We start from the raw sequence: 11,234 nt of genomic DNA on the forward strand, positions 1-11,234 counted from the left end.
AAAATAAAATAAAATAAAATAAAAATACCTAAAACAAACTAAAAATAAAATTAATTCCAAATAAAATAAAATGAAATAAAAATAAGGTAAAAGTATTAAAAACTAAATAAATTCTCAAGAACAAGTATACTTTTTAATCCACAAAAGAGGCTAAATAACTCCATTTCATGGAGTTATCACCGGTCGACCGGTGGTGATGCACTACTTTGTCACCGGTCGACCGGTGTACACAGGGTTTGACCCTGTTTGGCCTGAAATTGTTATTTTGACCCCTGCTTTCAGGGATGACCTAAATTAGCTTCATTTTGGGGCCTAGAGTCGATGGATTAGCATCTTTAATCCATGTTTTGGAATTAGAACCCTTGGAATTATGATTTGAAACATGAAATTGATTATGGCACACTAATAGGAAATTAAAGGATATGATTGAGTCTGAATTACTTTAGGAATGAGTTTAGAATCCTAAAGTATTGTCTTGTAACAGTGATAGCTGAGGACTCGGACTGAGTGGCTTTTGGGAACGGGAGCCTGGATAGTGCGCCGTTAGCCACAGGTTTGGTAAAGAGTGGCTTGAGGAAGCGGAAGCTGGGATAGTGCGCCGCTAGCCACATGTTTGGTAAATTCGAGGTAGGATTCCTATCCCTTTTCTTTGTGAGCCTGATTTTCAAAAGGATTTTGGCCTTGCAAATCTTTAAAAACTGTGGCTTGTTGTAGTTCACGGAACCCACGACTTGTTGTAGTTCATGGGGACCCATGGCTTGTTATAGTTCGTGGGATTATAATAACGATTTCATAATGTTTAATGAATGATTTCTTAATGAAAGAGATCTTGCAAACTGGTAAGCCCGCTGATGGTCTAAATAGGATGTGGAGAGTGCATCTCGGGGGCAGAACCTGAAACCCATCCCGGGAAGGCTTGTGCACTTGGTTGTGTAAGTAATTTATATAAATTACTTGCTGATGCCTGTAATACGATAATTTCTAGTTTATATTCCTTTTAGAAAAAGAATATGAGGTTCCAGCTGTTGTGTTAGAACTGAATGTCTATATTTATTCATTTATTTACTCATTTATTTACTTGTTTATTTATTTACCAAGTTATTTCAAAATATATCATACTAGGCCTTTCGCTCACGTTTTATTGTTTTAAAAATGTTAACCCCTCCCAGGAGACTCTAGGAGCAGTGCGGAGTAGCTGAGTTGCTACCACCTGATTTTGGAGAGGATTGTATCATCCTTCTGTGAGTACAAATGTAAGAATTTGTAAATTCTGTAAACTCATGTACTTGGATTACTAGACTGTGGATGATGTCTGTAATTGTAATAATTGATTTACATGTCATGTATGTACAATAACGAGATCTTATAATTCATTTTAATTCAGTGTATGGGGCTCGTTGGGTATTTTCTTTATTATTGTCGTGCATTTAATCCTAATCGAGCATCCACGTCACCACCCCTAATTTATAACGTGATAAATATTTTCTCTCATAAAAAATACACATAAATAAAAAATAATTTTAATTTAATAATTTTAATCCATGAACTATAAAAATACACATCACCAAATCCGGCAACACTCCTCTCTCTCTCTCTCTCTCTCTCTCTAAATTGCTGGACCCATGTCATTCATTACTTAGGTCATCAGTCTTACCGATTGAAATTCCATGTCACTACCTTGGCAACAAAGACAAAATACGTGGGTCCCAACACAACAAACACAGCGCGTGCAATGCACCCGCATTCCAAAATCCAAAAAATTTTCAGTAATCTTCTTCACGAGAAAACCGCGATATAATTCCACGTAGCGTCACGCGAGAAATAACATTTTTCTCTCTCTTTTTCTTTTTGTTTTTTAAAAAGTGACTCGAAGAAACTCGCGAAAGCGAGCGACAGTACGAAAAGGAGTTGGTGTGTGAGGGTGGGGACGACTGGACGTGTGTTGCGAATATTCACTAGATTTGAATTAGTGGTTTCGAATCCGTAACATCTTCTTATCACCTTTCCTATCATTGCACGAAAAGATAATCTATCAACAGCTCGATAAGTCAACTTACTTCTCTGATATGTACTTCTACATATCACTGATAGGTCAGTAGAAAAAAAAGAAAGAACGAACCCACCCTGTACAAATGCATCGAAGATAGCGAGACCAAGTCTCTCTCTTCTTTCTCTTTCTCTCTCCTCTCTCTTCTCTTCTACGCAGCCTTTCAAACCCTAGAAATCCTCGAACTTCGAGCTATATAATCCTTAGGAATCGCGGAGATTTTCGGAATTTGAGGTTTTTCCGAGCTCAGAATTGGGATGGAGTTCGCGAGCTGGGGCTAATTTGGCTTGATTCGTGCTCTGTTCGTGTTTCGTCGCTTTGAATTCGTTAGCTTCTTCTGCGTTTTCTGTTTTCTGTTTTCGGTTTTTTTTTTTTGGTTGGGATTAGGCTTTGTTTCGGTGAGGGGTTTTGAGATTTGAGTCCCGAAAATGACGTCTTTGAGCAGAGAACTTGTGTTTCTTATTCTCCAATTCCTCGATGAGGAGAAGTTTAAGGAGTCCGTACACAAGTAAGTCTCTTTTTTCTCTGTTGTTATTTTGTATGCGTGTTTGTGATTTTGGGTGAATTTTTTGGTGAATATGAAGTTTTTATTGTGATATTAAATTGGTTTCTTTCTGAGAAGATTTGAAGATTTTAATGATTTGAGCTATTTGGCCGTTACAGTTTCTGTTGAAGTTTTGCGCTGTTATTTATATTTGTCGGTTCTAGATAGAGATAATTATGAGTGTTGATTATTTCGCGTTTATATATTTGTTAGTTGAATTAAAGTATATTCTGTTTAGTTATAGATGGAATTTTGTAAATTAGTTTTGGTTCCTTTTCTTACATGTTTCATTTTTGCTATAAAGAAGAAGACCTTTTAAATACAGAAAAAAATTGGTAGAAAAAATTTTCTTTATTGAGGGCAATTTGTAAATTACAAATGTTTATACTTTTTTTGGCTAGGAAAAAAAAAAGTTTTTTCTCTTGGATTTTTAAAATGAATTTCTTACATGTATGTAAAACTGTTAAAAAGAGTAAGAACTTTTTTGAGCAGACTATGGAATTAGGCTTAGTCAAATGGTGGGGTTTTGTTTTATTGGCGTATAGATGATGAAAAATTAGAGTATCCTTATTTTCTGTTGATTTTTTTTCCTACTCTTATAGAACGTTGTTCAGTTGTTAGTAAGATGGGAAAAAGATATGAAATGAATTTTTATTTAGTAAGTTGGGTTTTGCCTTATGTTACTTGCGGTTTTCTTTTAGTAAACTATGACTTTGGAGCTTTGATTTTTGTTTCCTTTAGATTTTGTTGAAATTACTTTAAGTCGGCTTGCATTGATTGGTGTTATGAACTTTATCACTTAAACTTGAATTTCAAAACTTTTATTTTGTAGACTTGAGAAGGAGTCTGGGTTTTACTTCAACATGAAGTACTTCGAGGAGAAAGTTCAAGCCGGAGAATGGGACGAAGTTGAGAAGTATCTGTCAGGATTTACCAAAGTTGATGATAACAGATACTCGATGAAGATATTTTTTGAAATTAGGAAGCAGAAATATCTTGAAGCACTTGACCGGTATTAATCAATCTACTTCAGTTGGGAAGTTCTAACTGATTTTTTCTTGTTGCGGAAGATTCTAATCCTAGTTTCCTTGATCGTGTTTAATTTTACAGGCAAGACAAGGCAAAGGCTGTCGACATATTAGTTCATGATTTGAAAGTGTTCTCGACATTTAATGAGGATCTTTACAAGGAAATTACTCAGCTTCTGACTCTTGGCAATTTTAGGTAATTTTTGTTTTGAAATTGTTAGTGGTTTATTTCAAACAGAGCAGTGATAAACTGCTTCACCTTGCAATCTGTTAAAGTGATGAGAAAATGTACCTAGAAAAAGAATAGTGTAAAGTCGAAATTTAGAGAAGACTGTTTAGTGTCACTGATTTGTAGTTCAAGAAACTCCAGCACTATGTAGATATTTGCTTTAGCTAATTTCTGTTCTCTTTGACTAATGCCAGGGAAAATGAGCAGCTGTCGAAGTATGGTGACACCAAAACAGCTCGTAGCATTATGTTGATAGAGCTTAAAAAACTTATAGAAGCAAATCCACTTTTCCGCGATAAGCTTGCTTTCCCACATCTAAAGGCATCAAGATTGCGGACTCTCATCAATCAAAGGTATGCATGATAGGGCGGCTAGAAAAAAGTTTCCTGATCTTTTCCAGCTGGTTTCTCTTTAGTAATTTTGCATGGCACTTGGTCGGTACAGGCTACAGTATCGTTTGATAAGATCAACTAGTGGTCTAGTCTATGTATGGTGATTATTGTTCTAATCCAGTACTCCTGTCATATCTGATGTATGACTATGTTTGTGCAGTTTGAACTGGCAGCATCAGTTATGCAAGAATCCCAGGCCAAACCCAGACATTAAGACTTTATTCCAGGACCATACCTGTACGCCTGCTAATGGTCCCCTTGCATCCACACCTGTCAATCTTCCTGTTGCTGCAGTTGCAAAACCTGCCGCTTATACTTCACTTGGAGCTCATGGAGTATACCCTCTTGAATCTCTACAGTTTGGATTAAATTCTTCCTCCCTTTATATTTTTACTTGAGGGTCTGTAAACACGTGGACTGACAGAAAATTGTTTTCTTGTGTAAAGCCCTTTCCGCCTGCTGCAGCTGCGGCTAATGCTAATGCGTTAGCAGGTTGGATGGCCAATGCCTCCGCCTCTTCATCTGTCCAAGCCGCTGTTGTTACTGCATCATCCATTCCTGTTCCACAGAATCAAGGTTAGAACTTGAGTCTAGATTTGCTATCAGTGGTTATATTCTACGTAGGTATATGTTGTAACCTTAACTACTACTCTCTTTTTGTTAGTTTCAATCTTGAAACGCCCAAGAACTCCTCCAGCTGCGCCAGGTATGGTTGATTACCAAAGTCCTGACCATGAACAACTGATGAAACGACTTCGGCCAGCTCAATCTGTTGAGGAGGTGACATGGAATATCTTCTCTAGATCTCCTGTTTTGCAAGTGTTCCTTCATGCCTCGCTTTTTGTCTGTACGCTATCAAGACTTTTTATTTGCAATAATAACTAATGCTGGTAGGCCACATGCTGCTTTATATTTAGGTCACATATCCTACGCCTCGACAGCAAGCTTCATGGTCACTGGATGACCTGCCCAGAAACGTCGCCTTTTCTTTGCACCAAGGATCTAATGTCACAAGCATGGATTTTCATCCTTCTAACCATACATTGCTCCTAGGTATTCAGTCATCTTGTTTGTAATTTCTTTTTCTTGAAATAAGATGGATATATGTTTAGCTATAACTGGTATCCTCCTAAGGGAAAACTGTCCTAACTTATATGCCTGCTGAGCAGTTGGTTGCAATAATGGAGAAGTAACTCTATGGGAACTTGGATTGCGAGAGAAATTGGTTTCGAAGCCGTTCAAGATCTGGGATATTTCTACCTGCTCATTGGCATTTCAGGTTTTCCATCTCTACTTGTGTCTTCTTCTGTTGTACCATGGTCTGGTATTCATTTCTTGATGTCCTACTTGATAACATTAAGTAGCGCCTCCTCATGATATGGCAAAGCACTGCATTGGGCGTGTAGTTTTGTGGGATACTTGTAGTTGGGTTTGTGAGACTTTGAAGTAATCATTGTTGGAGTCTTAAAGTTGACTTTTTACAGGCTGCTACCATCAAAGATGCACCAATATCTGTCAGTCGGGTCACATGGAGTCCAGATGGAAATTTTGTGGGTAAGTATAGCTATAAGAAATGAATGATGATATCGGCAACCTGTGCCTGCTTTCAGTTCATGGATCTTACCCTCTTTGTTGTTACAGGAGTTGCCTTTACCAAGCACTTGATACAATTGTATGGTTATTCAGGACCAAATGATATACGCGAGCATTTAGAGGTAAGCTACTGTGATCGTGATATATCTGTTATCTGGGTAGTCTAAATTTGTTATGTTTGACATGGGGTACTCCCTGTGCATAGATTGATGCTCATGCTGGTGGCGTGAATGACTTGGCTTTTGCTCATCCAAATAGACAACTGTGTGTTGTTACCTGCGGGGATGATAAGCTAATAAAGGTAAATTTATAAATTTATTTACAAGATTGACTTTATATGTGATATTCCACTTATCTAGATAAAATGTAACAGGTGTGGGAGTTAAATGGTCGGAAGCTATTTACTTTTGAAGGTCATGAAGCTCCGGTATACTCGATCTGTCCTCATCACAAGGAGAATATTCAGGTATATTATGCTTGGGGGGAAAGTCTTTTTGGTCATTAAATTTGGTGGTACTCTTTGAGGATAGAGTATATGCACAGCTTCTTAAGGCTTTCCGTTGTAAAGCTCTCTTTTTTCGCAATCAATGTTGGGTTTGCCACCAATTTTCTACTTATGTTGCCTTGGCATTAGTTATCATCATGGCAGCTGCTGGTCGAAATTGCAGCTGCCTTTGATATCAGAATGGCAGCTTTATGTTAGTTATAATAGATCCATGTCTGTGTTACTTTATTGTCGGGAAAAGACTATTGTTTACTTCTAAATTTTGCAGTTCATATTCTCTACTGCTATTGATGGGAAGATAAAGGCTTGGTTATATGACAATATGGGTTCCAGAGTTGACTACGATGCTCCTGGGCATTGGTGTACTACAATGCTTTACAGTGCCGATGGAAGTAGGTAAGGAAATGAATTCTCAAACTCGGTCATCACCAAACCAGTTGTTCTTCTCTGTTTTAAAGTTACTAACTTCTTTTTACTCTTTTAGATTGAGGTTTTTCTCGCGGTTTCTAGGATTTTTTTTTCCAAAATTTTGTCTGAGTGCCCCCTCTTTTTTTATTAAATTTTATTTCTCAGTTTTTAATCTCCCAAAAAAATGCGGTTTTTACTAATTCATTGTAGTCTTGGTGCTGTTTAGAACTTTCAGCATCATGATGTCATCATTATATCATGTTGTTTGACATTATTACAAAAATGTTAAATATTTTGCTGTTTCTTTCGTTTCTAGACTGTTCTCTTGTGGGACAAGTAAAGATGGAGACTCTTTTCTTGTGGAGTGGAATGAAAGTGAAGGAGCAATAAAACGAACATATACTGGATTTAGAAAGAAGTCGTCTACTGGTGTTGTGCAGTTCGACACTATGCAAAATCACTTTTTGGCTGCAGGTGAAGATAGCCAGATAAAGTTTTGGGATATGGATAATGTTAGCATTCTCACAAGCACAGATGCCGATGGTGGACTTCCGGTGTGTATACTGATAATTGTTTTCTGTGCTTTGAGAAACATCATATTTAGTAAATAAGACCCGTACATTGTTTCATTAAATTCTCCAGAGTTTTCCCCGCTTAAGGTTCAATAAGGAAGGAAATCTTCTCGCTGTTACTACAGCAGAAAATGGGTTTAAAATCCTTGCAAATGCTGTTGGTCTTAAAACTTTGAAAGCTAATGAGTCGACATCTTTTGAAGGACTGAGATCTCCCATAGATGCTGGTGCCGTAAAGGTATTAATTTATCTTTTACTTGGTTTAATTTTTTGTTCTGTAAATTTATTTTTTGAGATGTTTATTGACTTGTTCATTTCGTGTATTAGGTCTCTGGCTCATCTGCTATCCCACATGTTAGTCCAGTCAACTGCAAAGTGGAAAGGAGTTCCCCTGTTAGGCCTACTCCAATTATTGTACGTCATTTTATGATCTAATTTAACTTTTTGAGATTCTACCTGAGAGCAGTATATTTTACATGCACTCTTTGCCATAGCAGTAATTTAATATATATAAGCAGCCACTATTATACTCAGTTTCCCTTTTCTAGGATGTTAAGTTACTATTACTACAAGGTTTGCTAGGCAAATGAGGGAGCATCTTTTTATTTTTAAAAATCCCTTGTGATCCATGGACAACTTTTGAATCCCTTTAACTATAAAGCAATATAAAAGATATTCCTCCTCATGAAGAAAGCCAAGTGATTTATCAAAGAATGTAATTTGAGCCATTGATGAGATTTCTATGTTTGTGATTTTACTTCATCTAGTCAGGTATATTCTCTGCTGGCAAAGTATTGATTTCATTGTTTTTGTTTTATGTTCTAGAATGGAGTTGATCCTATGGTAAGAGGGGTGGAAAAACCAAGAACTGTAGATGATGTAAGTGATAAAGCCAAACCCTGGCAGTTGACTGAAATTCTGGATCCTGCTCAGTGTCGGTTAGTTACCATGCCTGACAGCACCGATACTTCCAGCAAGGTGTGTCAACTATCTGATTATCATGTGCTATTCTAAAATTTATTTTCTATACAGCACTTGAATTCTTAAATCTCTTTTAGCACCGATACTTCCAGCAATGTGTGTTACCTATCTGATTATCTTATGCTATTCTAGAATTTATTTTCTATATAGCGCTTGAATTCCTAGATCTCTTTTAGGTTGTCCGACTTCTGTATACAAATTCTGGTGTCGGTGTTTTGGCTCTTGGCTCAAATGGTGTTCAGAAGCTATGGAAGTGGGTCCGCAATGAACAAAATCCGGGTGGACAGGTAATAGCTATCCATGAGAAAGCTAAATTATTTTCTTTACTCCCTTCTAAGCTTTGTGAGTGCAATATTCTGAAGTTGGTGAGGTTTTAAAGGCCACTGCTAGTGTTGTTCCTCAGCACTGGCAACCAAACAGTGGTCTTCTTATGACTAATGATGTCTCAGGTGTCAACCTTGAAGAAGCAGTCCCTTGCATAGCACTCTCAAAGAATGATTCATATGTAATGTCGGCTTGTGGTGGAAAAGTTTCATTGTTTAACATGATGACATTCAAGGTATGTGCGCATATGTTTGTATTGCAAATTTTGGAATTCTGTTTTTATGGTTGGATATGAATGTGCTTGATGTAGGTAATGACAACCTTTATGCCACCTCCCCCTGCTTCCACCTTCCTAGCATTCCATCCTCAAGATAATAACATCATAGCAATCGGAATGGAGGATTCAACAATCCACATTTACAATGTCAGAGTGGATGAGGTATCACTCCAAATAATTCCACTTCCTTTTCTTTTCCTTTTTCTTTAAAGATTATTCATGATGTGCATGCTGACAAATAAAATAAAACAAATGTTATTTGTCTATTCTCCAGGTAAAATCCAAATTGAAGGGTCACCAGAAGCGGGTTGCTGGTTTAGCCTTCTCTACTAGTCTCAACATTCTAGTCTCGTCAGGTGCAGATGCTCAAGTAAGTGGCATCCTTTACGTTTCCTTTGTCTTTATGTTGTCATGCACTGCAACACATACACATTGTCATGGCCCTTTGGTTCAGTAGTAGGCGAGCGTTCTAATGTTGGCTTTCATTTTGTGTAACCTCTTGCTTACCCATTAGTGTGTTCTATGGAATTAGCTTTTTTTTTTTTTTTTTTGTGACTCACACTTAACTGTACTCTGCAGCTTTGCGTGTGGAGCATTGATACATGGGAGAAGAGGAGATCAGTGGCAATTCAGGTACCTGCTGGAAAGGCTACTGTAGGGGAAACTCGAGTGCAATTCCATTCAGACCAAGTTCGTTTGTTGGTAGTTCATGAGACTCAATTAGCAATATATGATGCTGCGAAGATGGATCGCATTCGACAGGTACAAGAATTACTTGAATGTCGTTCTGCAAGTGGTAAAACATCTTTTACTAATAGTTACTGTTCTTCAATCTCAGTGGCTCCCACAAGATGGTGTTTCTGCACCCATATCTTACGCAGCATTCTCCTGCAACAGTCAACTTATTTATGCTACCTTCTGTGATGGTAATATTGGGGTATTTGATCCTGATAGCTTGAGACTAAGGTGCCGTATTGCACCATCAGCATACTTTTCCCAAGCAGTCTTGAATGGGTAAGTTGAAATAACATGGAATACGCTCAAAATTTCGAATTCTGTTTTTGCTGTTTTTGCAGTAATCATAAAATTGATCTCAAGGCGTGAAATGTTGTTCCTGCGTCTCACATTCTTAACAATTTATTTGGACGTGATTTATACCCTTAACACTCACCTTCATTTTGAAGGTTTAACCAGTTCTCTTCGGTCATATATCAGTAGCTGCCTTTACTAACCGGTTTCAAAATTGCTGATGTATCACCATATACCGATTCTTTTCCTGCTTCTTTTCACCTTTTTTGTCATTGTTTCATTACGAACTTGCAATACTTATCGTCTAGTATTTGTTTCTCTCTCTCTCTGTGACTAATCATTCGACGTGCTATTTGTAGAAGCCAAGCTGTGTACCCACTCGTTGTCGCTGCTCATCCACATGAGGCCAACCAATTTGCTGTTGGACTGACAGATGGTTCTGTCAAAGTGATCGAGCCCACAGAGGCAGAGGGCAAGTGGGGGACGGCTCCACCTGTCGATAATGGGATACTGAGCTCCACCTGTCGATAATGGGATACTGAGCGGAAGGACGGGATCTTCATCTATTACCAGCAACCACACCCCTGATCAGCTGCAAAGATGAGACTCCTTTCATTTTGATGGTACAGTATGTTGTATTTTTATCAGTGTATATAGATTTTAGGTTCTCAGTTGCCCTTTTGTCCTTTTACCAAAACGGTAAGTTTGGACACAAGTGGTAACAGAGTTAGAGATAACATTTTTCCCACATGATTTGTTGTAGGCAACTCACAGATGGATATTTCTAACTTTAGTATTCTGTTTCTTTTAAGGACGTTTCTGTATGTATTGATGTATTGATTCTTTGGTGATAAATGCATGTATTTCGCTTTCATTAGCCTAATCTATCATAGCAGTTGGTCCATTTCGTACCATGATTTTGTAAGACAATTTAATCGTGAAAATATATGGGCCTCTTTATTCTTGTTAATAATTTTTCTCTCTATTTATATTGTGGTTTTTTCTTTTGCATTCACGATGAATTCTGCATTATAGCTTTCATGACTTTAAAATTTAAATAATTGGGATCCTTGGGCATAGTATTAAAAATGCAACTAAGGTGTGGTTGCAAGATTAATTTAGCAGTAAATTCACACTCGGTTACAAATTAAAGTATGCAACCAAGGTGAGTGGGAGTTTGGGAGATGGCAGTTTTGTGTCCTTACACGTCATTGAAAAAAATAAAAATAAAATTGTTGCTGCGAAAGTGCATATCTAGATTTCAATATTTTCCATCTCAAGCTCCAAAAAAGCTTTAAGACCTCT

General features: G+C 37.5%; 1 protein-coding gene across 1 annotated transcript; it reads left to right on the forward strand.

Moving 5' to 3' along the window:
- Positions 1–2,182: 2,182 nt before the first annotated feature.
- On the forward strand, positions 2,183–10,833 carry LOC21387613 (topless-related protein 3). The gene is made up of 25 exons (XM_010096417.2): positions 2,183–2,555; positions 3,424–3,603; positions 3,702–3,815; positions 4,043–4,201; positions 4,401–4,575; positions 4,687–4,816; positions 4,905–5,020; positions 5,158–5,293; positions 5,410–5,519; positions 5,725–5,794; positions 5,882–5,955; positions 6,039–6,134; positions 6,207–6,299; positions 6,607–6,734; positions 7,063–7,300; positions 7,389–7,556; positions 7,646–7,732; positions 8,144–8,296; positions 8,476–8,586; positions 8,679–8,858; positions 8,934–9,062; positions 9,175–9,270; positions 9,480–9,662; positions 9,739–9,914; positions 10,289–10,833. The coding sequence occupies exons 1-25, from the start codon at positions 2,476–2,478 to the stop codon at positions 10,458–10,460; spliced, it is 3,354 nt and encodes a 1,117-aa protein (XP_010094719.1). The 5' UTR covers positions 2,183–2,475; the 3' UTR covers positions 10,461–10,833.
- Positions 10,834–11,234: the final 401 nt, after the last annotated feature.

The sequence above is a fragment of the Morus notabilis genome, unplaced genomic scaffold (assembly GCF_000414095.1).
Source record: "Morus notabilis unplaced genomic scaffold, ASM41409v2 Scaffold995, whole genome shotgun sequence".
NCBI classification, from domain to species: domain Eukaryota; kingdom Viridiplantae; phylum Streptophyta; class Magnoliopsida; order Rosales; family Moraceae; genus Morus; species Morus notabilis.